This window comes from Bos mutus, chromosome 22 (assembly GCF_027580195.1).
Source record: "Bos mutus isolate GX-2022 chromosome 22, NWIPB_WYAK_1.1, whole genome shotgun sequence".
NCBI classification, from domain to species: domain Eukaryota; kingdom Metazoa; phylum Chordata; class Mammalia; order Artiodactyla; family Bovidae; genus Bos; species Bos mutus.
Window position 1 is genome coordinate 16,416,128 of NC_091638.1, and position 25,734 is coordinate 16,441,861.

At 35.9% G+C, this 25,734-nt stretch overlaps 1 protein-coding gene across 1 annotated transcript in view; it reads left to right on the forward strand.

Annotated features, from left to right (window-relative positions):
• The window catches only part of TOPAZ1 (testis and ovary specific TOPAZ 1), a 62,156-nt gene that overhangs the window by 20,321 nt on the left and 16,101 nt on the right, over positions 1–25,734 (forward strand). The window contains 11 exon segments of the mRNA XM_070359661.1: positions 3,724–3,788; positions 5,669–5,811; positions 7,330–7,415; positions 8,147–8,272; positions 10,740–10,803; positions 16,658–16,809; positions 17,015–17,107; positions 19,465–19,580; positions 22,913–22,979; positions 24,117–24,291; positions 25,041–25,141. Of these exon segments, the coding sequence (XP_070215762.1) occupies positions 3,724–3,788; positions 5,669–5,811; positions 7,330–7,415; positions 8,147–8,272; positions 10,740–10,803; positions 16,658–16,809; positions 17,015–17,107; positions 19,465–19,580; positions 22,913–22,979; positions 24,117–24,291; positions 25,041–25,141 (1,188 nt within the window).

The window sequence follows — 25,734 nt, forward strand, 5'->3', positions numbered from 1 at the left end:
TAATATTTAAGATATCTGGCCCCCAGATTTGGGGATTAACAAACTTTAACTATCTATCACCTTACATTTTAGGAATTTTAGAGGGTAAATAAGTTGATTTATAGGGCATAGGTCTAGATTACCATTTTTTCTGCTTTTATGTATGGTTTTCTGTGAATTTTTAGAAATGCTTCCTTATTGATTTTATATATCTGTATATATTTCTGTCTTTTCCACCTATAGGCCTTGTTTTTTCTTTTATGTATCAGTTATACTCAGAATCCATATACAACAATTTTTAGGTTTACCATGGTGGTAATTGCTTAGTGACTCTAGTTTTGAGCCCCAGATAGTCAAAATGCTAGTGTCCTTAATTTTTATTTGGAAACAATTGTAAATTCACAAGAAGTTGCAAAAGTAGTTTCCCCGCATGATTTCATCTTAACGCCCGCTATCAGAAGCAGAAATTTGGTATTAGTATAATGAGGGTGTGCAGTTCTGTGTATTTTATCAAGTGTGCAGATTTTTGTAGCCTGTAGTGCAATCAAGATGATAATTACATCATTACAAAGACCCTCCTTATACTACCTCTTTGTCACACCTCCCTCCCTACCCCTAACATCTGTTAAGCTTAGCAACCATTAATATGTTTTCTGTCTCTATAATTTGGTATTTTGAAAGAAGTGCCCAGGTTTGCACTTGCTGGGCTCTCTGGTGATGGCATGCTTAGGTTTCTTCAACAACTTTGGTGGGCTCATCCTCCAGGTTATTTCCCGGGGTAGTAGGGAGTTGAAATGTTTCTTCAGTTCTTTTAGTGTCACCTGGGTTGTTTGGAGTCTGCCTTACAAAGGTATAGCTCAAGGGTCAGCTGGAGGTTTGGACCAAATTTAAAGCACATTTAGGGACTTCCTCTCTTAGGCTGTCTCCTTTCCAGGGTCCCCAACCTCACATCCCAGTTTCTGACTTTGCCTCAACTCTGTCTTCTGGTTCTTTGTTTCATTCAGAAGGGCAAATTTGTAGCCTTCCAAGTGGTTACAACTGAGTTCTCCCTTTAAGAATAAATTCATAAAAACAAGACTGTTACCCAGTGTCATAAAAACAGGACTGTTACCCGGTGTCATTCCCTCTTTCCCTCCAGACTGTGTCTGCTTTTCGTATCTCTCCGGTGTCTTCAGGCAGTTAGTTTGTTTGTTTGTTTGTTTGTTTTTGTATTTTGTCTAGGGTTTATAGTTGTTACTTAAAGAAGGATTAGCCCAGTAAGAGATACATGCCATTTTTTAAACTGGACCTATTGTGTATTCTTTTTATTTTTTGTTTCAAATGTTAAACTTTTCATTTTATTGTGGGATATAGCCCATTAATAATGCTGTGGTAGTTTCAGGTGAACAGCTAAGGGACTCAGCCATACATGTACATGTATCCATTCTCCCCCAATCCCATCCAGGCTGCATCCAGTTTTTTTTAATATCTTGTCTAAGGTTTATAGTTGTTACCTGAAGAAGGATTAGTCCAGTAAGAGATACTTGCCGTTTCTCTAACTGGACCTATTGTGTATTCGTTTTAATTTTATACAAACGATAGCATACCATTCCATCTTTTTTAAACTTACTATATAATAGAGAGTGTTTCCTTTCCATATATGTAAGGATGCTTTCTCTTTACAATTATGTAATTATCCACTATATGGATATACTCTGTTCAACAAGTTCCACTATTGATGGGCACTTGGTTTGTTCCCATTTTCTTGCTATTTTAACATTGTTGCATTATGCATCCTTGAGCATAAGGCATTTTGCATATGTGCAAGCATTTTTGGATTGATTCTTAGAAGTAGAATTTTCAGATTGCCCTACATAAAGATTGCTTTGATTTATGCTTCCATCAACATTGTATGGGAATGACAGTTTTCTCCCCCATACACTCACCAACTCAGTATTACAATTTTTTTTATTTTTGTCCATCTGTGTATTTTTACAAATGACTTTTCACTTGCTTTCCTCTTATGAGTCTAGTTAAGCATCTTTTAGTATGTGTAAAAGCCATTTACATTTTCTTCTGTGAACTTCTTTTTTATGTCCTTTGCCCATTTTTCTTTTCAGATTTTGATCTTTTTTTATTTGTAGGAACTTTTCATATATTAAACATATTGGTTTTCTGTCATATGTTGCCCTAGCTTTTCCTATTTTTCATTTGTATTCGACTTAGAGGAACTTTTTACCTTGAAGGAGCTTTTTATTTTTATTTAGTCCAATGTATCAGTTTTATTTTATGATATTTGAGTTGTGAGTTGTATTTAGAGAAAGACTTCCCTGTTTTGGAGTTAAAATTTTTCACCTGTATCTTTTTATAGTGTTTTTGGTGTTATTTATTATATTTAAATTTATCAATATAAATCTAAATTTTATCTTGGAAGAAAGAATGTAGAAACAATGTAACCTTTCTATTCTTATTTTGACAGTTGATTTTGTCATCTTAGCATATGAAAATACTTTAAATGTTTGTATTTAGACCTGTTGATCCATAATTCATTGTTTCTGCCTTTGGTGTTATCTTAGGCTTTCTCTACTCTCCAAATTACATAACTACTCATTTTATTTTCAATACTTTCAGTATTTTTTATATTTAAATATTTATTGAATGTATTTTGGAATATGGTGAATTGGTGCCACGCTTATTTTCCATCCAACTTAACTACCTGTTAGTTGTTCTGTTACTATTTATTGAATCATTTCCTCACACATTTCAAGTGCCATCTTCAATATTTTCAGTTTTTATGTATAGAATGACTCCTTCTCTTTTATTTCATTAATTGCTCACGTCTGTACCAATTCCATACTGTCAATTACTTGAAAAATAAAAACAGTAAGGAAAGTTTGCTTTAAAAGATACCAAAATGTTTTATAAATCTAAAAATTTTTGGCTGTTCTTATATTCTTTTTTTCTAAGAAAGAAATATATATTCTTTTCTTTTAAACTCATGTTGTAATTTTTTAAATGTATAAATTAATTTGGAGAGAATTAGCATTTTTTACATTTAACATTCTCATCCAGGAACATGTTATATCGTAATATTTCATGTTCCTCAGTTGATTTTTATAGTGTTCTTCCTAAAGGTTATAATAGCATATATAATGTGTATGTTATTATAAAATATTCTTGTGTAATTTTAGAAAGACTAGAAAGATATAAAGTAAGATATTAAGTGGTTAACCCTGGCTACCCAAATGATGGGTGATTTGGGGGGTTTATTTTGGTGTCTGTTTTTCAAAAGCCTAGTATTTGAGCATATATAACTTTCTCGTAATTAGAGAATCACAATTCCCAAGATAGTAATTGTAAAGAGCTTTAAGTATACCAACATTTTAAATAGATATAAATATTCCTAATGAAAAATACATTTATGTTCATAAATACCACCTATAAATAAAAATCACTCAAAGCTGTTCTTTCTAAATAAAAGGAAACATGGCTATAATTGTTCAAAATAATTAGAAATGGTAGTTTGCATAATTAAAGGTGATATCAAAACTAGGGAAAATGTGTTGATTTATATTTTTCTGAACACTGGAAATTTTGAAGTCAGTGTTCAGTGTTTTAAATAATGTAGAGTAGAATTACTTCCTGGCTTGGCCATAAGCTAGTTGTTTAATTAATATCTAATACATTCTGATCTGGTAAGCCTTGTAGCCTAATATAGAATGTAGAGATATTCACTTACATTTTTTAACCATAATCTCTCCGCAGTGTAGATTTTCAGACAAGGTAGCTATTCGAGAAGAAAAAGAAACTATTTCTGAAGTTTGCAGAAGGTTTGTAACATAATTTTTAATTACATAATGTTAAAATAGTCATCCATGTAATTTGTGTCTTGAGCCTGTTTTTCATTCTCTCTCGTATGTAGTTGGGCTACTATGTCATAAACAGTATGTGGGTATTATTTAACATGTCAGGTATATACAGAGTCAAGGATATTATAAGTTACTTTAAAGCTGTCACTAACTCTTTTCAGCCATAAATTATTTTTTGAGAAAGGAATGAGGAATGGTGATACAATAAAAGAAAAAAAAAAGATGTGGATGTGATTGTTATGAAGGTAAGAATAGCTGAAATCAGATGAGCATTGCAGCTTGTGGGTATCTTCCATGTCTGCAGTGATTAGTACTGAGAGGTACAGTACACTCACTGAGACATATTACAGATACCAAATTTAGGTTTGGAGGGTACCTGGGAGATCATTTGATTCACCTCTCACACCCACTTTGCTATGAGGCAAGGCACAGTCAGGTCAGGTGACAAATCTGTTCAAGTTCTTTTATGTTAAGACAGTGTTTTTCCAAGTGTGAGCCTTACAGTAGCAGCGTTGTGTGGGAACTTGCCAGAAATGAGAATTATTTGTTCCCATCCCTGACCTACTGAATCAGAAACTCCAGAAATAGGGCCCATCAATCTGTGTTTCAGCAAGATCACCAGCTAACCCTGATACATGCTCAAGTCTGAGAATCTTTATGTTAAAGAAAAGCCTAGGTAAGAATTAGATTGGCACAGTATGATTCATTACCGCTTGAAGATCTTAAAAAGAAAATGTGACAAGGTCAACTTTTTTTCCTATAAGAAAACACTATGTTTACAAGCTAAATAGTTGCAACCTGCAGAATTTTGTCATCACCTTGGCTCTGCCATAATGACCAGGTGTGTGATATTGGGCAAGTGACCACCTTACCCTGGATTTCATCATCTAATCAGAATAAAAGAAGTTTACTAGAAAATCTTTTCCATCTATAAAATTCCATAATTCATATCTCTTTGTTTTATGTTACCTGGTTTATTTTGTTTTATTTGGAGGAGAGTTATGATGATGGCATATCTCAGGGATATCCCTAGTTGGGGAGAGAAGCAGAAATTTTTATTTTGTGTGAAATGATTAAACTCCATCAATGCCACTAGGTTTCAACTGTTATAAGCATTGTCCCCTCTTATTATTTTTACTCACCTATGGCTTATTAGAATTGTATTTAAAGTAAAATGTTTTAGTATCTGAATAAGGACATGAGTCTTTCTCTGAGAAAGTAAATTCATTTATATCTGTTAGCTCTGAGGTACTTTGTACCCTTCCGCCTGCTTAAGTTACTTATTTTTCTAGGTAAGTGACCTCAAGATTAGAGTGGTTTCTTTAACTGGTTATATAGGATCTCACTAATTAGAATATAATCAAAGCTGTTTAAATCAGAAGCCTCAAACTATATATTTCTTATGCCTTCTTCTAAAAGGAAGATCTCAAGTACATGTATGAATTTATTATATATACTTGTCCTGAAGAATAACTTTTAATTCATTTGTTTCATTGCACTGTCACTAGAATCATTGAATGGTCTTTTCTGGATCTGGACATTGATCTAGTTCTTCCTCTAACCTTTTGGCTAGCGTGATCAAAAATGTTTTGCTGTAGTTTCAACCCCACCACCCCACTTCTCCCCATACCCTAGCCATTTAAAAAGTATTGGTTTTCTGATTAAGGCAGGAACAACCTATTGAAACTACTGAAGAATCATAGTATATAATAGTAGTATATAGCATAGTATGTAGAACATATATATCATTGGAATGTGTTTCTACTTATTTGATTCTCATTACTTTAATGTTTTTAGAATAAATTTAAATTCTGATTTTGGTTTTTCTGCTCACACAACAGCGATTCTAAAAATACAGAGATTATGGTTGGTGAATGTCACTTAGCAGCACTGGTCTCCAAACCTCTGTGCTTACCAGTGCCATTGCCGCCTTTGAATCTTAATGCTCATCAGGAAGATACATTACTGAATCCACGGATGAATGGTACAATTTTCTTAATAAAATTCTATTGACTTTTGACAATATAGAAATGATACAGGAGATTTTTCCACCCAAAACAAAAAAGTTAAGGAAAATAATTGAGGAAACTCCCTAATGGTTCAGTGGTTAGGACTCTGTGCTTCCACTGCAGGGGGCACAGGTTTGATCCCTGATCAGGGAAGTAAGATCCTGCAAGCTGCAGGGTGGGGCCATAAAAAGAAAGTGGAAACAAGCATAGAATGTGTTAAGATTAGAAGATTTGTGTACCTTTAGTTAGTACTTTTGATTAAACAACTTCTGGGTTATCTGTATTTACACAATAGTGGCAGTACAGGTAGATTACAGTTTATACCTAAAATATTCATAATTTAGTTGAGTGTTTTAGAAATTAAGAATGTACTTTATACTTTGTGTCATTTTTAATAATTCATAGTGATGTATGTGAACAAAATAAGCTAGGTTGAAGAATTAATTTAGAAACAAATCCTCTTGTGTATGTAGTTCACACCTAACTCTTCCATACCTCCCATCTCTGCCCTCATGCTGCCTGCTTTTGTGTCCTGTAGAAGCAAGCCCATGATTATCACATGTTTTTAAAAGCTTTACAGGTGTCACAGTAAAACGTACTGCAAAGCTATGCAGCAAAAACTTCAACTTGTCTCAAATTATATCTGGATGCAGCCAAAGTAAAAATTGAGATGACTTAAGATAAAAAACATTTCTATGTTATCTTTAGAAAAAATAATTTCTAAATGTCATAATTCTCATTTTAAAAGACTAACATTAAGGAATAATGATGCCTGGTATAGTAGTCAGCCTGGGCTGGCGTAACAAAATTCCACAGACTGGGTGGCTTAAACAACAGATACTCATTTCACACAGTTCTGGAGGCTAGAAGTCCAAGATCAAGTTTCTGGTAGGGTTCAGTTTCTGGCTCTCTTCCTGGCTTACAGACGGCAGCCTTTTCACCAAGTCCTTACACGGCCTTTCCTTGGTGCATGTGCTTGGAAAGAGAGAAGGAATGCTCACTCTTGATGTCTCTGTAAGGACACTGATTCTGTCAGATCACAGCCTCATTTTTATAACCCCATTTAATTTTAATTACTTCCACAAAGGCACATTGGAGGTTAAGGCTTCAACATATGAATTGGAAGAGACACAATTTAGTCCATAACACCTAGGTTTATCGGTAGTTTTCATCCCTACAAAAAGTTTATTATGTGTTTAACTTAACGATCATTTGAATATAGTACTCAATGCTGCTATGTGAGGCTTTTAAGAAAGTATCTTTAGCTTATAATGAATTTAAAATGTTAAATTCAGATCTAGACATCCTTAAGGAACACCTAAGGTGTAAATTATTGTATATTTCACAGAACTATACCACTGGCAACAGCCTGTGAATTGAACAAAAGAAGTCCAAAGTGAAATATTAAAACATATAGTAGTAGTCTATTTCACTTTATGAAAGGCATAAGTTATAACATATTGGAATGTAATGTCATTCTTAATCATTTCTAGATTTCAGATTACCAGGGAAACATTCTGTCCTAAAGCTGCAGAATCCTGAAATTTGTGAAATATTTAAGAGGGAAAAAAATGTAGGGGTAAGTACGTTACTTAAAAAATAATGATAATCTTATAAGCATATACTTTGGGGCTTTCTGGTTATATTTCCTTATTATCATTTAAGCAGTTCTGGACATTTTGTTGATTTTAGTGAAAAGGAACAGAAAATGAGTAGCAATTTAGAGAATGTTCACAAACAATATAAGACGTTTAAGACTGGGGGAGCGGGGGAGGGATGGGATATCCAAAACAGAAAATAATAGAATGAATAGTTTTCTATGGTGAAGGAGAAAGCTATTAATAAAAAGCAGTTGATAGGAAAAGCTTGTTGTAAATAACTTTCACTCATTACCTTTTTTCTGTTAATTAGAAAAGCTAAGGAAATTTTCAGTTCTAACAAATGCATCTGAAATAAGCATATATAAAAGTAGAAGTAACTTTTTATAAAACTAAAAAGGGCAGGCACATGACAAGGAGGGAAAGTATAAACATTTAAAGCCATGTATAGTGAAACCGTAGTAACTGGTGGACTATAAGTTTTACACTAAATGAAATTGCAGAAATTCAGACAAATAACTTAAAATTGATTGTATCATAATTTTTTAAAATATAAATTGTTTGGAATTATTTTTTAATCAAATTAGCAAACAATTTATCTTGATACTTTTTTTGGACATATATTATTTCTGATTGTTTCAAATGCTTTCTCACTTGATTGCAGTAAGTGTTTCACAATTAACACAGAAAGGGAATTTGCCTAATTTTCTAGGTGTTCCAGAAGCCACTAGGGTTGATGATACCCCACAGATATTGCAAATTTCATTTTAATACGTTACGTGGCTGTGAGCGATCACAGTGCAAGTTTGGTCACGTGCCTGAGCAAGGGGATGAAAAGGTAAAATGTGTTACGTCTGAAGTAGAGATTGTTTTAATAACCGTTTCAGTCATATGGTTTTAATTCAGATTTGCATCAAATCCTAATATAAGAGTTTTGCCTGATTTTGAGCTTTATGTAAATGGAATCATACATTCTGTATGCTTTTGTTTCTAGCTTTTGTTCAACATGCTTGAGATTCATCTGTATTTTTTTACTTAATTGTAGATGTTTCTTTCTCATTACTGTATAATGTTGACTATACCATTGTAGAGTATAGAAAAATTTATATTGTTGATAAATACTACTTTGATGGATGGCTTCTAAATTTGGTAAATACAGTAGTAATGCCATCAGTGTTGTGCATGTCTTTTGGTGAACATATATAGCTATTCTTATGGGTTATACTTGAAACTGGAATTATTGTGTCAAAGAGTTTGCATATGTTCAACTTTAGTTAGATACTGCCAGATAAATTTCCAAAGTGGTTTAACAAATTACATTTTTAATTTGGTCTGAGAGTTCTGGGTGCTTTACATTTTCACCAGCTCTTGGTGTTATCAGCCATATTAAGCCATTCTAGTGGGTGGGCAGTGATGCTTTCCCGCATGAGTGATGAAATTGAGCATTTTTCAGAATGTTTGTTGGGTATTTGAATATTCCCTTCCTGTAAGTATCTAAATATTTCATCTGTATTCTAGAGGATGTCTTTTTCTTATCCATCTCAAGAATTCTTTTTATATTCTGAATACAAACCCTTTGTTGAATATGTGTATTGCAAATAATTTTTTCTACTTTGCAAGTTGCCTTTTCATACTTTTATTTTTTAGTTTTTAAATTTTTATTGGAATATAGTTGATTTGCAATATTATGTTAGTTTCAGGTGTACAGCAAAGTAAATCAGTAATATATATTTATAACCACTCTTTTTTAGATTCTATTCACATATAGGTCATTACAGAGTACTGAGTAGAGTTCCCTGTGCTATACAGGAGGTCCTTGTTAGTTAGTGAATATATGTCAATCCCAGTCTTCTCCCCTTCCTGTTTTGTGAATTTTTGTAAATAAATTCACTTGTACCATTTTTTCAGATTCCACATACAAGCGATATATTTGTCATTCTGTGTCTGAATTACTTCACTTAGTATGATCATTATCTCTAGTGCATGCATCCTCCTGTAGATGGCATTATTTCATCCTTTTTATGGCTGCATAATATTCCATTATATATATGTACCACATCTTCTTTATCCAGTCCTCTATCAGTGGACATTTAGGTTGTTTCCATGTCTTAGCTATTGTAAATAAAGCTGCAGTGAATGTTGGGATCCATGTATCTTTTAGAGTGATAGTTTTCTCTAGATATATGCCCAGGAGTGGGTTGCGGGAGCATCTGGTAGTTCTGGGTTTAGTTTTTTAAGGAACCTCCATATTTTTCTCCATAATGATTGTACCAATTTACATTCCCACCAACAAGCCTTTTTACCCTTTTAGACATGTCTTTTGGTAGATAAAATTATTAATCTTTATATAGTCCAATCTTACCTTTTTATTTTTATTTTTTTCCTTTTATGGTGTTGACTTTTTACATCAGTTCAGTTCAGTCACTCAGTCATGTCTGATTCTTTGTGACCCCATGGACCACAGCACACTAGACTTCCCCATCCATCACCAACTCCCGGAGCTTGCTCAAACTCAAGACTTTTTACACATTACTGAAAAAAAATTTTCTAGATCGTGAAGGGGCTTCCCTGGTGGCTCAGTAGTGAAGAATCTGCCTGCAATGCAGGAGACCCAGGTTCTGTCCCTGGGTTGGGAAGAAAAGGAAATGGTAACCCACTCCAGTATTCTTGCTTGGGAAATCCAGTGGACACAAGCCTGAAAGGCTACAGTTCATGGGGTCACAAAAGAGTCAGACACAACTTAACAAATAAACAACATGATCATGAAGATGGTCTTCTGTGTTTTTCCTTTAAAAAATTTGTTGTCTTATCTTTCACATTTAGAAATCTAAGCTATCTAGAATTAATTTTTGTTTAGGATGTGAGAAGAAGGTCTAGATACATATTTTTTCCCATGTGGATCTCCAGTTAACCAAACACCATCCTTTCCCCCACTGTGTTACAGTATCACTGTGTCATAAATCTGCTAATTGTGTATGAGTGAGTCTCTTTATAGGATCTATTTTCTAATCATTGGTCAATGTGTTTTTCCTTATACCAGTAAAAGAATCCCTCCCTTCTCCAGTTGATTTCTAATCTTGACTTTGTTTCCTTGACTCTTTCTCTGAACAGCTTCTCTGAATAAGGGTTTTGTAACAAATTCAGTATGCATTTCCCATCTTAGTTAACCTAACATCAGCTTCTTTATTCCATTGCCTTAAATTGACTTTAAAAAAAAATAGAATAAGCAAAAAGATAGGACTGAAATTTGTATAGTTCTTGTGAAATATGAAAAGGTAATTTTACATTTTTCATGACTTTTACAGGTTTGTATGGATGTGTTTAAGAAATATATAAGTATCAATGAGCTGTGTTTGCTACAACGTGCAGGTATGAGATAATAGAATGATTACTATAAAATCATTAATGCAAGTGTTTCAAACAATGTGCTTTTGTCCTCATGGTTTAAAAGTAAATTCAATACTTTTGAGTATGAAAACTGAGTGTCTTAGATTAGTTCTGTTGGTCTTAGAAAGGATTAATAATAAGTGTGGCATTTTGGTTAATTTTAATCCATGTAACATTGTAATTCACTTACATACTAATATTTTCATGATGTATAAATTTTATTTACAGGTGTAAGACAGAAAAAAGGATGTCGTTAATTAGCTTAAAATCTTTCTGAAGGGATCTGTCAGAAACTGGATCTTCCCTACATCTTCATCCTTTTACACATGTCCCTTGTAAGCTGAGGAGAAGGAAATGGCAACCCACTCCAGTATTCTTGCCTAGAGAATCCTGTGGACAGAGAGCCTGGTGGGCTGCTGTTCATAGGGTCGCACAGAGTCGGACATGACTGAAGCAACTTAGCATGCATGCATGCATTGGAGAAGGAAATGGCAACCCACTCCAGTATTCTTGCCTGGAGAATCCCAGGGACAGAGAAGCCTGGTGGGCTGCTGTCTATGGGGTTGCATAGAGTCGGACATGACTGAAGCAACTTAGCAGCCACAGCAGCAGCTTATTGCTAATGCACATCAATCATTCTGTGCAGTTCCGTAAACAGGCCAAAATGAAAGTTGCTCAGTCGTGTCTGAGTCTTTGTGACCCCATGGACTGTACAGTCCATGGAATTTCTCCAGGACAGAATACTGGAGTGGGTAGCCTTTCCCTTCTCCAGGGGATTTTCCCAACCCAGGGATCGAACCCAGGTCTTCCACATTGCAGGTGGATTCTTTACCAGCTGAGCCACAAGGTAAGGCCAAAAATACTGGAGGAGGTAGTTTATCCCTTCTCCAGTGGATCTTCCCTACCTAGGAATCGAACCAGGGTCTCCTACATTGCAGACAGATTCTTTACCAACTGAGCTATCAGGGAAGCTTCCCTAGTGGCTCAGATGGTAAACAGGCCAAGCTCTGCTATAATAGAAAAGTCGCTGCTCTTCTACCTAGGATGCCTTTCTTTTATCCCACTTCCCCATAGCAAAGACCTATTCATCTTTCAAAGCCTAGTCATAGAAAATAGGATTATCTCCTCCATTACACCCTTATCTGACTCCACAGCCTCATCCCATTCTCTGCTCCCATCTCCCCCTACTATATTGTGAGTCCCAAAAGGAAGGGACCAAGCTTTAATATTTGTCAAGTTGACAAGTTCACAAGGGGGAAGTACTGAGAAGGTGGGACTCCCCATTACCCTATTTAACCATAGGTTCATTTTTATCTATTTGATATTTGAATTTCCACATAAAATCCTGTTTCCAGAAGTTGTCTGATTAAAACCATTGTGTAAAACTGCTGCTGCTTGGCTATACCAGAAGGAACTCTTCACTGTTGAGTTGTACCAAACATTTAAAGAACTAATATCAATTCTCAGTCTTTTCCCAGAAATTGAAGAGGAGGGAACACATTGATATAAAATTCCTCAACAAAAACTAGCAACCTGAATTGGAAGGATCATAGACCATGACCAAGTGGAATTTGTTCTTAGAGTACAGTGTAGTTTAACATACAAAAATCAGTCCAAGTAACCACATGAACAGAATGAATGGGAAAAAATACATGATCATCTTAGTTGATGCAGCAAAAGCATTTGACAAAATTCAGTACCCTTTCATTGATTAAAAAAAAATAAATACTCAAGAGACTAGGAATAAAAGGAAACTACCTCAACATTTAAAAAGCCACATCTGAAAAACCTCACAGTAAACACCATCAGTCAGTTCATTTCAGTTCAGTCACTCAGTCGTATCCGACTCTTTGCAACCCCATGAATCGCAGCACGCCAGGCCTCCCTGTCCATCACCAACTCCTGGAGTTTACTCAAACTCATGTCCATCGAGTCGGTGATACCATCCAGCCATCTCATCCTCTATTGTCCCCTTCTCCTCCTGCCCCCAATCCCTCCCAGCATCAGAGTCTTTTCCAGTGAGTCAACTCTTCGCATGAGGTGGCCAAAGTATTGGAGTTTCAGCTTCAGCATCAGTCCTTCCAATGAACACCCAGGACTGATCTCCTTTAGAATGGACTGGTTGGATCTCCTTGCAGTCCAAGGGACTCTCAAGAGTCTTCTCCAACACTACAGTTCAAAGGCATCAATTCTTCAGTGCTCAGCTTTCTTCACAGTCCAACTCTCACACATCCATACACGACCACTGGAAAAACCATAGCCTTGACTAGACGGACATTTATTTGTTGGCAAAGTAATGTCTCTGCTTTTCAATATACTATCTAGGTTGGTCATAACTTTCCTTCCAAGGAGTAAGCGTCTGTTAATTTCATGGCTGCACTCACCATCTGCAGTGATTTTGGAGCCCAGAAAAATAAAGTCTGACACTGTTTCCACTGTTTCCCCATCTATTTCCCGTGAAGTGGTGGGACCAGATGCCATGATCTTCTTTTCTGAATGTTGAGCTTTAAGCCAACCTTTTCACTCTCCTCTTTCACTTTCATCAAGAGGCTTTTTAGTTTCTCTTCACTTTCTGCCATAAGGGTGGTGCCATCTGCATATCTGAGGTTATTGATATGTCTCCCGGCAATCTTGATTCCAGCTTGTGCTTCTTCCAGCCCAGCATTTCTCATGATGTACTCTGCATAGAAGTTAAATAAGCAGGGTGACAATATACAGCCTTGACGTACTCCTTTTCCTATTTGGAACCAGTCTGTTGTTCCATGTCCATTTCTAACTGTTGTTTCCTGACCTGCATATAGGTTTCTCAAGAGGCAGGTCAGGTGGTCTGGTATTCCCATCTCTTTCAGAATTTTCCAGTTTATTGTGATCCACACAGTCAAAGGCTTTGGCATAGTCAATAAAGCAGAAATAGATGTTTTTCTGGAACTCTCTTGCTTTTTCCATGACCCAGCAGACGTTGGCAATTTGATCTCTGATTCCTCTGCCTTTTCTAAAACCAGCTTGAACATCTGGAAGTTCACAGTTCACGTATTGCTAAAGCCTGGCTTGGAGAATTTTGATCATTACTTTACCATACTCGGTGGCAAAAAACTGGAAGCTTTTCCCCTAAGATTAGGAACAAGGCAAGGATGCCTGCTTTCACCACTTCAGTTCAACACAGAGATGGAAGTTCTCGCCAGAGCAATTAGACAAGGCATCCATTTCAGAAAGGAAGAAGTCAGTGGCCTGTGTGCAGATGATATGACCTTATATGTAGAAAATACTTAAGATTCTGAGGGGAGAAAAGCTGTTAGGGTTAATAAGTGACCAAGTCAACATGCAAAAATCATTTGCATTTCTATATACTGAAATTGAGCACCCTGAAAAGGGAATTACAAAAACAATTGCATTTACAATAACTTGAAAGAATAAAATACTTAAAAACTAATTTAACGAAGAAAGTGAAAGACTTGTACAATGGAATCTACACAACATTGCTGAAAGAGAAATTAAAGACACACCTCCCATGTTCACAGATTGGAAGACTCCATAATATTAAAATGTCATTACTAAGATCATGGCATCCAGTCCCATCACTTTATGGCATATAGATGGGGAAACTGTGGAAACACTGACAGACTCTATTTTCTTGGGTTCCAAAATCACTGCAGATGGTTGACTGCAGCCATGAAATTAAAAGACACTTGCTCCTTGGAAGAAAAACTATGACAAAACCTAGATGGCATATTGAAAAGCAGAAACATTACTTTGCCGGCAAAGGTCTGTATAGTCAAAGCTATGGTTTTTCCAGTAGTCATGTATGTATGTGAGAGTTGGACCATAAAGAAGGCTGAATGTCAAAGAATTGATGCTTTTGAACTGTGGTGTTGCAGAAGACTCTTGAGAGTCCATTGGACTGCAAGGAGATCAGACCAGTCAGTCCTAAAGGAAATCAAACTGGAATATTCATTGAAAGGACTGATGCTGAAGCTAAAAGTCCAGTGCTTTTGCCACCTGATGAGAAGAGCCAGCTCATTGGAAAAGACCCTGATGCTGGGAAAAATAGAAGGCAGGAACAGAGGGGATGACACAAGATGAGATTGTTGGATGGCATCACCAATTCAGTGGACATGAGTTTGAGCAAACTCCAGGAAGAAGTGAAGGACAGGGAAGCATCCATGGGTTCACAAAGAGTCAGACACGACTAAGCAACCGAACAACAACCACCCATGTCATAGATTGGGAGACTAACAAAAGTTAGTTCAAATGGGTTGAAGACCTTAATGTAAGACCTACAACAATAAAACTCTGAGAAGAAAGCATGAGGACAAAAACATCACATCATTGGATTTGGCAGTGATTTCTTGGATATGACACCAAAGACAGAGGCAACAAAGAAAAAATAGATAAATTGAACTTCATGAAAATTTGAAAATTTTGTGCGTTAAAAGACAGTATCAGCAAGATGAAACAGCAGCCCATAGAATGGGAGAAAATATTTGTAAGTCATATATCTGATAAGGGATTAGTATCCAGAATATATACAGAACCCTTAAAACTCAACAACAAAACCTGATTCAAAAATAGACAAAGTATTTGAAGAGACATTTCTCCAAAGAAGAAACACAAATGGCCAATAAGCATGTAAAATGATGCTCAACATCACCAGACCTAATGGAAATGCTTATCCAAAGTACATTGAGATACCACCTCACACCCATTAGAATGACTGCTATCAAAAAAAGAAAAAAGTGTTAGGATGTGGAGAAATTAAAACCCTCACGCACTACGGGAAGGAATGTAAAATTGTACAGTACTGTAGAAAAACAGTATGACAGTTGCCCAAAAAATTAAAAATAGAATTACCGTATGATCCAGCAATTCTTCTCCTGGTATATACACAAAAGAATTGACAGCAGGGTCTTGAAAGATATTTATAGCACACCCATATTTATAGCAGCATTATTCACAGTAGCTAAAATATGAGGCAATGCAAGAGTCCATTAAGAATGACTTTTCAGAGCTTCCCTGATGGCCCAGTGGTAAAGAATCCACTTGCCAATGCAGGAGACACAGGTTGGATCTGTGGTCTGGGAAGATCCCACACGCCGCAGAGTAGCTAAGTGCATGAGCCGAACTGTTGAGTCTGCTCTTGAGCCCAAGAACTGCAACTTCTGAGCCCATGTGCCACAACTACTGAACCTCGGTACCTAGAGCCCATGCTCCACAATAAGAGAAGCCACTGCAATGAGAAGCCCACGCACCACAACTGGACAGTAACCTCCACTTGCCATAACTAGAGAAAAGCCTATGCAGCAACAAAGACCCAGCCCCAGCACAGCCAAAATAAATAATTTCTTAAAAATAAATTGTAAAGAAACACTTTTTCAGTGGAAGTCAATCAGTGTTATAATTTTTAGGAGAATGCTCATAAACTAGACTAAAAATATCCCCAGGGTCAACATGTTGATGGGGTTAAAACAGAAAGAAGGGGTATATGTCAAAATAGTCTGCTTCCACTCTTAAACAGGCCACTACCTGAAGTCCCCCTGAGAGTGTGGCTCCCTCAGAGTTCATATTGAAACCATGATGTATGAGGCAGTTTGGTCCTATTTTTTGTGGATAGCACATGAGTTAGATCCCAATCTAGTACCTAACATCCTGGTTGACATGTTGTTGCCATTTAACTTTTGCTTTAATATATTTTCATCAAATATTTCTGATACTGGAAGTGTATCTTTTAAGAAATTGAGTTAATGCTACTTGATCTTTAAATATAGAAAAATTGTCTAATTTAGGAAAGATGAATCTTAAAAGCAGCAAATGACTTTATTATGTATTTCATCATTTTCAGCAAACATGTTTATGGAGTACTACAGAAAGTTTCTTCCAGGTATACACTTTGATTTACAAGTATTAAATGACCTTCTAAGTTCTTTACTCAAACACTGTTTATTGAAAGAAGTATTTCAGGTCATGAACCTCTGCATAATGATTAAGATGCTGGTAAGTAACCTGAAAATACATTTTTCTAATATTTTAAGTTAATTTCTCTGATACATTTCTTATATGTATAATTTAGCAGTTAAATTTCTATTTGTTAAATACTTCCTAGAGAACACTTGTGTTTTTCAGCATAAACAAATTTGAGAAACTTAAAGTATACTGAAGTAAGACATGAAAATGAGTGTAATATTTTTGTTTTATCCAGCCTGCTCTGAAAATATTACTAAAAATATTTGAGTATGTGGCAACTATGAAATTAAGGAATGCTGTACCTGCTTTAATTAATATCTTTTGCAAGGTATGATTTTTTGTTTTATCCATTTTATTTTCTAATAGTGAATAACCAAGAAAATAGTGATTTCTGCTTACTCTTTTTTTTTTTTTTGATTTCTGCTTACTCTTAAGTTGCCTTTAACTCACATTTTTTATACCAAAGAATTATATTTTCAGAAATGTTCTTTTTCTCCTGAAGTAGGACTTATTAACAGACTCCAGTGACTAACAGGCCTTGCCCTTAATTGAATAGTTCTAAGCATGCCAGGTTGGAGAAGGCAATGGCAACCCACTCCAGTACTCTTGCCTGGAAAATCCCATGGACAGAGGAGCCTGGTAGGCTGCAGTCCATGGGGTCACGAAGAGTTGGACACGACTGAGCGACTTCACTTTCACTTTTCACTTTCATGCATTGGAGAAGGAAATGGCAACCCACTCCAGTGTTCTTGCCTGGAGAATCCCAGGGATGGTGGAGCCTGGTGGGCTGCTGTCTGTGGGGTCGCACAGAGTCGGACACAACTGAAGTGACTTAGCAGCAGCAGCAAGCATGCCAGGTGACTTCTTACAAATTCATGAACCATCCTCATCTCTACTTCTTAAGAATGATTGAAGAAAATTTTCTTTTTCAAAAAGATTTGAGGTCATATATAACAAAAATAAGTACACAAATCAATGTATAAATAGGACACTGTTACCAAACATGGTAGATGGATAAGAATATGGTGGTGGTTATTGTTTACTAAATGGTGGTCACTAAGTCATGTCCAACTCTTCGTGACCCCATGGACTGTAGCCTACCAGGCTCCTCTGTCCATGGAATTCTCCAGGCAAGAATACTGGAGAGGGTGGCCATTTCCTGCTTCAGGGGATCCTGAAGACACAGGAATCGAACCCACATCTCTTTTTACATTTTTTAAAGTATATTAAAATTTTTACTGTTGTTGAATATTTCTTAGTATTTGGTACTACTCAGCATTTCATTTCAGAGTAGGCCTATAGCAGGAAAACACCCCACTTCCCACCTATTCTCTTTAGGAAGCAGCATTGGAACCATTTTAGCAGATGAACAAATATTTCAGTGAATACCTCTAGTTTCACATTACAAAACTTGACAAAATTACTTGCCTGGAAATTTTTTGAATCAGGAATTACTCAAATGTCCAGTTACATAAGAATTGAGTAACAGGGATGAAATGTATGGCATGGTATAGTTAGTAATAATGTAATATCTTTGTATGGTGACAGATGGTAACTAAACTTATCATGGTTATCATTTTGTAATGTATAGAAATGTCAAATCACCATGTTGTGCACCAGTAACTAACATCGTGTTATAGGTTAATTATACTTCAAAAAACAAACTTGCAAAAAAGGAAATAAGGTTTCTGGTCACCAGAAGCATAAAGGAAATTGGAAATTGGATGAAGGTGGTAAAAGGTACAAACTTCCAGTTATAAGAGGAATAAGAACTGTGTGTGTGTCACTCAGTCGTGTCGGACCCTTTGTGACCCCATGGACTTTAGCCCACTTGGTTCCTCTGTCCATGGAATTCTCAAGGCACAAATTTTGGAGAGGGTTGCCATTCCCTTCTCCAGGGGAACTTCCCAACCCAGGGATCAAAGCAGGGTCTCCTGCATGGCAAGCAGATTCTTTACTGACTGAGCCACCAGGGAATCCCTATGTATTATGATGAATATAATTAACATGATGAATATAATTAACACTGCTATATGTTATATATGAAAGTTGGTAAGAGAGTAAATCCTAAGAGTTTTTAACACAAGGAAAAATTTTTTCCTTTTTCTTTTATTTTGTGTGTATATGAGGTGGTAGATGTTCACTAAAATTATTGTAATCTTTTCATGATATATGTAAGTCAAATCATTATGCTGTATACCTGAAACTTATACAGTTGCTGTATGTCAGTTATTGATATAGCTCAGTAAAATTGAAGATAGATAATTTTTTTTTTTTAAAGAAGAAATTACTGATCACCTAGAGTCATTGTAGAAAACCTCAACTTGATATGTCTCAGGGATTTTATCATCAGGTATACAGTATAACGACAGTGCTATACTTACTAAAAGACAGAATTAGTACCAAGCAAGAGGTTCAATTGATAAAGTAGTTGACATAACTTGAAGAAAAGGACTAATGTTCAAGTTTAAATTCAGAAGTATTATTTTCATTTTTGCTTTAAATTCTTGATGTAAGGTGTCTTATGGTGGTTCTCAAATATTTGAAGAAAAATATACTTCAGATTTTTTAATGAATTTTAATTCTGTCTCCATGTTTCACTTCTTCCATCAGTCTCTTAGTTTTTCCCACACACATTGGTTTCACATTTTTAAAAGAATGACTACTGTTTACCCTCTTCCACAGCTCGTTGAAGCTGGGATGGTACTTGACCCAGAACACTTTAACTATATTGTTAAGCTTTTATACCAAGTACAGGCTTCCAAGCAAGAAATAACTGCAGTTCTGGAAATGAAATCCAGGTAAGAAAACCACTATAATTAGGACTAAAATATATGTATTTTGATGAGGACTTAAAAAGGTTGAAGACAAAGTACTTATCATTCTTCATATGCCCACCAAAAGTCCTTCTCCCCCTCTTGGCTATGGCCTGGTCACGTTGTCATCATCTGCCTCTAGCTAACCCTCCTGGCCAGCCTCACCAAATCTTTTTCATCACCTGATTTCATCTCGCTACCTGGCAGATCAAATGTAAAGACTCTCTTGCTCTGTTTTACAACTTACTTAATTCTACTTAATGCACTCTCTTACATGTATTCAAATTACTTTAATCCTTCTTTCTCTTACATGTATTCAAATTACTTTAATCCTTGTTTCTCTTTCACTCACTTCTTGTCATGTTAACTAGGTAAAATATTTTAAGGTCTCTCCTTCATTCTTTCTCTGACTTATTTGCTTTCTCTGTTTAGCTTATGAGCCTCAAAAGGCCTTAAAAAAAAAAAAAAAAAACCTATAATAATTACAAGGGTAGTACCATAACATACCTGTATTGAGAAAAAGGAAAGCCATGACTTTGATAAAAATTGTATTAAAGTATCACATACATAGAGAAAAGTATACAAATTTTAGGTGTTTAAATGAACCATAACATTTTAACAAAGGCAAATTTGATAAAGTGCAAATGATGCCAACCAGAAAACTCCTTGAGAAAGCCCAGAAAGTTCCTTCAGAGGCACTTCCACATTTATTTCATTTCTCATAATCCTCTAATACAGAAGTTTCCACACTAGTATCCAGAGGCCAAAAGAAATACATTAACAGTAGCATTTATTAACAGGTTAGATCCAAACAAATTAATAGTAGTTTGATGGTGTCTGACAGATGTTGTGAAAATATTAAAATTACCTGAGGAGCCCTGTGAATTTGCTCTAGTGCCGTTTTATCAGTTCCCTTTTTTCCCCCATACCCATTCAGTGTGATTATTCATTTATAGAGCATTTAGATTGACTTATTACTGTTTGTAGTATATTTTCAGTTATCCCACATTGTAGTCTGTTTGATTTGGGAAAGTATGTGAAATACTACTGTTGGTTGTAACCATCAGTATAAACAGATGTGATGAGAAATGTTGCTCCCCCTTATCCCTACTCTACCATTTCTGTTTCCTCCTCCTCTTCACCCCTTTTCCACCTACGTACTAGAGGTAACCAATCTTTCAGTTTTGGGGTTATCCTCTTATAATGAGCAGATATTTATATATTTTCTTATACCAACTTCTTTGTTATACACAGTGTAGCATATAATGAATTTCAAATTTGCTCTTTTCACTCAAACAGTATATCCTGGAGATCAGTCTAAATCAGTTTGGAGAGAAATTTGTTGTTTTTTAATAAAGGCAAAAGTACTCCATTGTTTGAACGTACTTCCGGTTATTCAGTCAATGTGTGGGTATTTAAGTTGTCCCCAATATTTTGCAATTTAAAACAATACTACTAATCTTGGATTGGAAAAATTAATATTGTTAAAATAGCCATACTACCCAAAGCAATCTAGATTTAATGCATTCCCAATCAAGTTAACCGTGACACTTTTCACAGAACTAGAACAAATAATCCTAAAATTTATATAGAATCACAAAAGAATCTTCAGTGAAGGAGTCAAGAATATTCAATGGAGAAAAGACAGTCTCTTCAGCAAGTGGTGTTGAGAAAGTTGGACAGCTTCATGTAAATCAGTGAAGTTAGAACATTACCTCACAAAATGTACAAAAATAAACTCAAAAAGATTCAAAGACCTAAATATAAGACATGACACTAAAAATCTTTGAAGAAAACATAGGCAAAACATTTTCTGATGTAAAATGTAGCAATATTTGCTTAGACCAGTCTTCCAAGGCAAAAGAAATAAAAACAAAAATAAACAAATGAGACCTAATCAAACTTAAAAACTTTTGTACAACAAAGGAAACCATGAACAAAATGAAAGACAACTTACAGACTGGGGGAAAATATTTGTAGAATGAGGCATCCAACAAGGGCTTAATTTCCAAAGTATATAAACAGATCATATAACTCAATACCAAAAAAACACCAAAAAAAAAAAACCCACCCAGTCAATAAATGACAGAAGACCTAATTAGCCATTTCTCCAAAGAAGACGTATAGATGGCCCACATGAAAAGATGTCCGGTATTGCTGATTATCAGAGACATGCAAATCTGCAGTGAGGTACCACCTCACACCAGTCACGATGGCCATCATCAGAAAGTCTACAAACAATAAATGCTAGAGGGCGTGAAGAACAGGGTGTCCGCCTACGCTGTTGGAGAGAATGGAAATTGTTGCAGCCACTGTGGAGTATAGTGTAGAGATTCCTTAAGAAGCCAAAAATAGAGTTGCCATATGATCAGCAGTCCTATCCCTGGGCATTAATCCAGAAAAGATGAAACCTCTAATTTGAAAAGATATGTGCACCACAGTGTTCATAGCAACACCATTTATAATAGCCAAGACAGCGGAAACAACCCAAGTGACCATCAGCAGATGAATGGATAAAAGTTAGGAACTTGTCCTTCCTTTTTAATGCTCTGGAATAATTTATGAAACCTTGGGACTAATTACCAAAATTGACCCCCTAGTTGGCTCTTCTACAGCGTTACTAGTTTATTGGCACCCTGCTCTTTGCACCTTTTCTTCTTCTCTTCCCAGTTGCCAAAGTGTACGTCTTTCTTTTTTTTTTTTTCCTGTCCCTGAAGCTATCTATGCATTTCACATTTGCTTTGTTCAGATCACACACAGTTCTAAATTCCTTCTGTGTCGTTTATGTTCTCATCTACCCATGTTTTTTACTTAGCATTTTCAAGCTTGGTGTGGACTTTGTAATGGTAATTTTTAGTCACTGTTAGGTCCTTCTCCTAGTTTCCTGCTATGGTTCCCCTACAGATACTTTTGGTTTGCTTGCTTTGGTTTGTTGTGGTTAGTGTTTGCTTGCCTCATGTCCTTCTGGAGCAGTGAGGGTGGAGTGAGAGCCACAGAGAGCAAGTGCTAGGATTGGTTTTGCTTTTTTTTTTTCCTCTTTGTATTCACAATTATTTTGAAGCTTTGACATTCTCTGTCTTCAAGTTGGGTGAAAGTACGGTTTCATATGAAATTGGTTTTCCTTCTCATTGCCTGTGGTTCAGGAGGAAATAGTTTAAGTAAGGTAACTGCAATTACCATTTTATTCAGCACTAAAGAATTTTTATAGCATATTACTCTCTCTTTCTCCAGTCTTTTAGGTATAAGTTAACAAATGAATTAGGAGCAATATTGACTTTGGGGGAGTGAACGTAATTAACCCTTTTCTGTTGTTAAAGGTTACACATGAGGCAATTTAAAAAGAACTGGAAATGTGACTTAGAGGCAGCCTTGAATGAAATAGAGGTACGATGCTTATCTTTTATTTATTTATTTTTGGGGGAGGGTTGGTGGCAGGAATACTGGAGTGAGTTGCCATTGATGCTTACCTTTTAAATACATAGCTGGGAACTCTGAAAACCAGTAACAACAAAGAAACTTTGAATAGTAACCCAATTTTAGAAAAAGGTTTACAAATGCAGCTGTTTCACAGAGAAGAGAAGGAAAAGATGTTTAATTTCTTACAAGTTAATGCTTTCAACTGCAAACATAATTTCTAGAGTTTGACCTATTCTAAAAATCATTCTAGACATAGTTGTTCAGTTTAAAATTAACGTATGTTAGTCTATAATAATCTATAGCTTGGCTTTTCATTCTTATAACTAGGTAGACTCCTTCAGTGCATGAGTGAGTTGGCTTTCTTATCATGATCCATGGGTGATCATATTAAATGGACAGTATGTGACCTGACAGGGCAAAGCCATGGTCACTGTGTGCTCTCCAAGCATTTAAAGTCTGAATAAGAAATAGAGGACTTTCAGGATGACTTGACTTTTTAATTGAAGATCATTTTTATACTCATTCTAGTAATTGTTGATCTAGTCTAAATTAATATTTATATCCTTGAAACAGTATATTTTGTTGGTATAGAAAACTTTTACTTTAGAAAATAATAGAAAGATAGTAAGTTTACTGAAATTTACTTTGTTGGTCCTTTTGTAGAAGAAATGTAATGCCCAAAATTGCGTGTGGGCCCCAAATCACAAATGGCCAAATAATCGTAAAATGCAATCTCTAACAGTAATAAAATAATGTATTACTGTGGAGGCAGCTCAAATCGTGCTGCTAGTCATCTCTTCTCCAAAAATCTGTCTCCACTGTGTATTCCAGGTTTGGGGATGATGTCATTAAGGACATTAGGAACTAAATAATTAAAACAAGTGTACGTTGACATCTGGAACTTATATAGGCTTTGCCATGGTCAGAAAAGCAAATTGTACAGTAACATGTTACTGCTGTTATAACACTTGCCAGGAAGCTTATATAAGATTTGCAGAAATCATGTCTTATTAATTTCTGTAATGCCTACATGTGCCTACCCCATAATATGTTTGCATAAATAACAGCTTACATTTTTTGTTTTGTTTTGAATAATTCTCATAGCATTGTAAAGAAAAAGGTGACTGGACCAAACTGGGAAATGTATACCTTAACATAAAAATGAGCTGCGAAAAATTTGCAGATTTCCAGAGGTTTTGTGCTTGTATTGCTGAAACTCTAACAAAAGACTGTAAAGAAGAGCGACCAGGTGTTCCATTTTGTGAATTTGCTGAAACAGGTAAATGTTGCTGTTTTGGTCAGAGTACTGCATGTTAGGGTGATACAGTGTTCTTTCTTCCTGATTGATAGATTGACTGGGACAGTGTTCAAAACATATAAAGCTCCTAATAGTCTCCATGTTGAAGATAAATTAATATTGCAGGATTTAGATACTATTTCTTCTTTATAAATTTTTCCATCTATTTATTATTAATTTAGATTATAATGATAAAAAAGTGATAAAAGGTCAGTATATCAGATGTTTCATTTTCTTATTTTTCTTTTCATTCAGATTGGTAAAACTATTGCTAGCAAATTATAGTGGAGAATCTGAATTTTGAGATCATTGTTACTATCTTCACTGTTGCAAGTCAATAAAATTCATGTGTTTTTGAGACTTTTCTGTGTGTGTGTGTGTGTGTGTGTGTGTGTGTGTGTGTGTGAGTGTGAGCCCTTCACTGCTATATTCTCTATCAGGGTTGGCAAACTCTGTAAAGGAGCAGATAGTAAATATTTTAGGTGTTGCACACACAGCATATGATCTGTGTCACATAGTTTTCTTTTCAAACAACCCTTCAAAAATAAAAACTGTTCTTAGAAGCTCACAGGCTACACAGAAATGGGCCACGGGCCAGATTCAGCCCATGAGCTGTAGTTTGCTGACACCTGGTCTTTGTGGTAGTATCACTAATTCCATATTAAATTTGCCTTTTCCATCATTCAAAGTGACTATTTCATTTTCTTCCGTGTATCTACTTTGTGTTTCAGTTAGCAAAGATCTGCAGAATAGTGAAGTAGATAAAACTTTGCTGGGAAGAATCGGAATCAGTGCTATGTACTTCTATCACAAGCTGTTGCAGTGGTCCAAGGTACTTCACTAAATTTTTGTTTGGGCTTGGTCTGTAGAGTGTTTGTTTTACATTTTTGTATAGAATATAAGTTAACCCTGAATGTTAAAATTTTGCTGATTATCACTACAGGGGCAAATTGAGCCCCAGACAGTAAATTAATTATTAGGTGGTATTTTGGGTTTTCCTGATAGCTCAGTTGGTAAAGCGGAGAAGGCGATGGCACCCCACTCCAGTACTCTTGCCTGGAAAATTTCATGGACGGAGGAGCCTGGTAGGCTGCAGTCCGTGGGGCCGCGAAGAGTTGGACACGACTGAGCGACTTCACTTTCACTTTTCACTTTCATGCATTGGAGAAGGAAATGGCAATCCACTCCAGTGTTCTTGTCTGGAGAATCCCAGGGACAGGGGAGCCTGGTGGGCTGCCGTCTCCGGGGTCGCACAGAGTCGGACACGACTGAAGCGACTTAGCAGCAGCAGCAGCAGCAGTTAGTAAAGAGTCCACCTGCAATACAGGAGACCCCAGTTCAATTCCTGGGTCGGGAAGATCCCCTGGAGAAGGGATAGGCTATCCTCTCCAGTATTCTTGGGCTTCCCTTGTGGCTCAGTTGGTA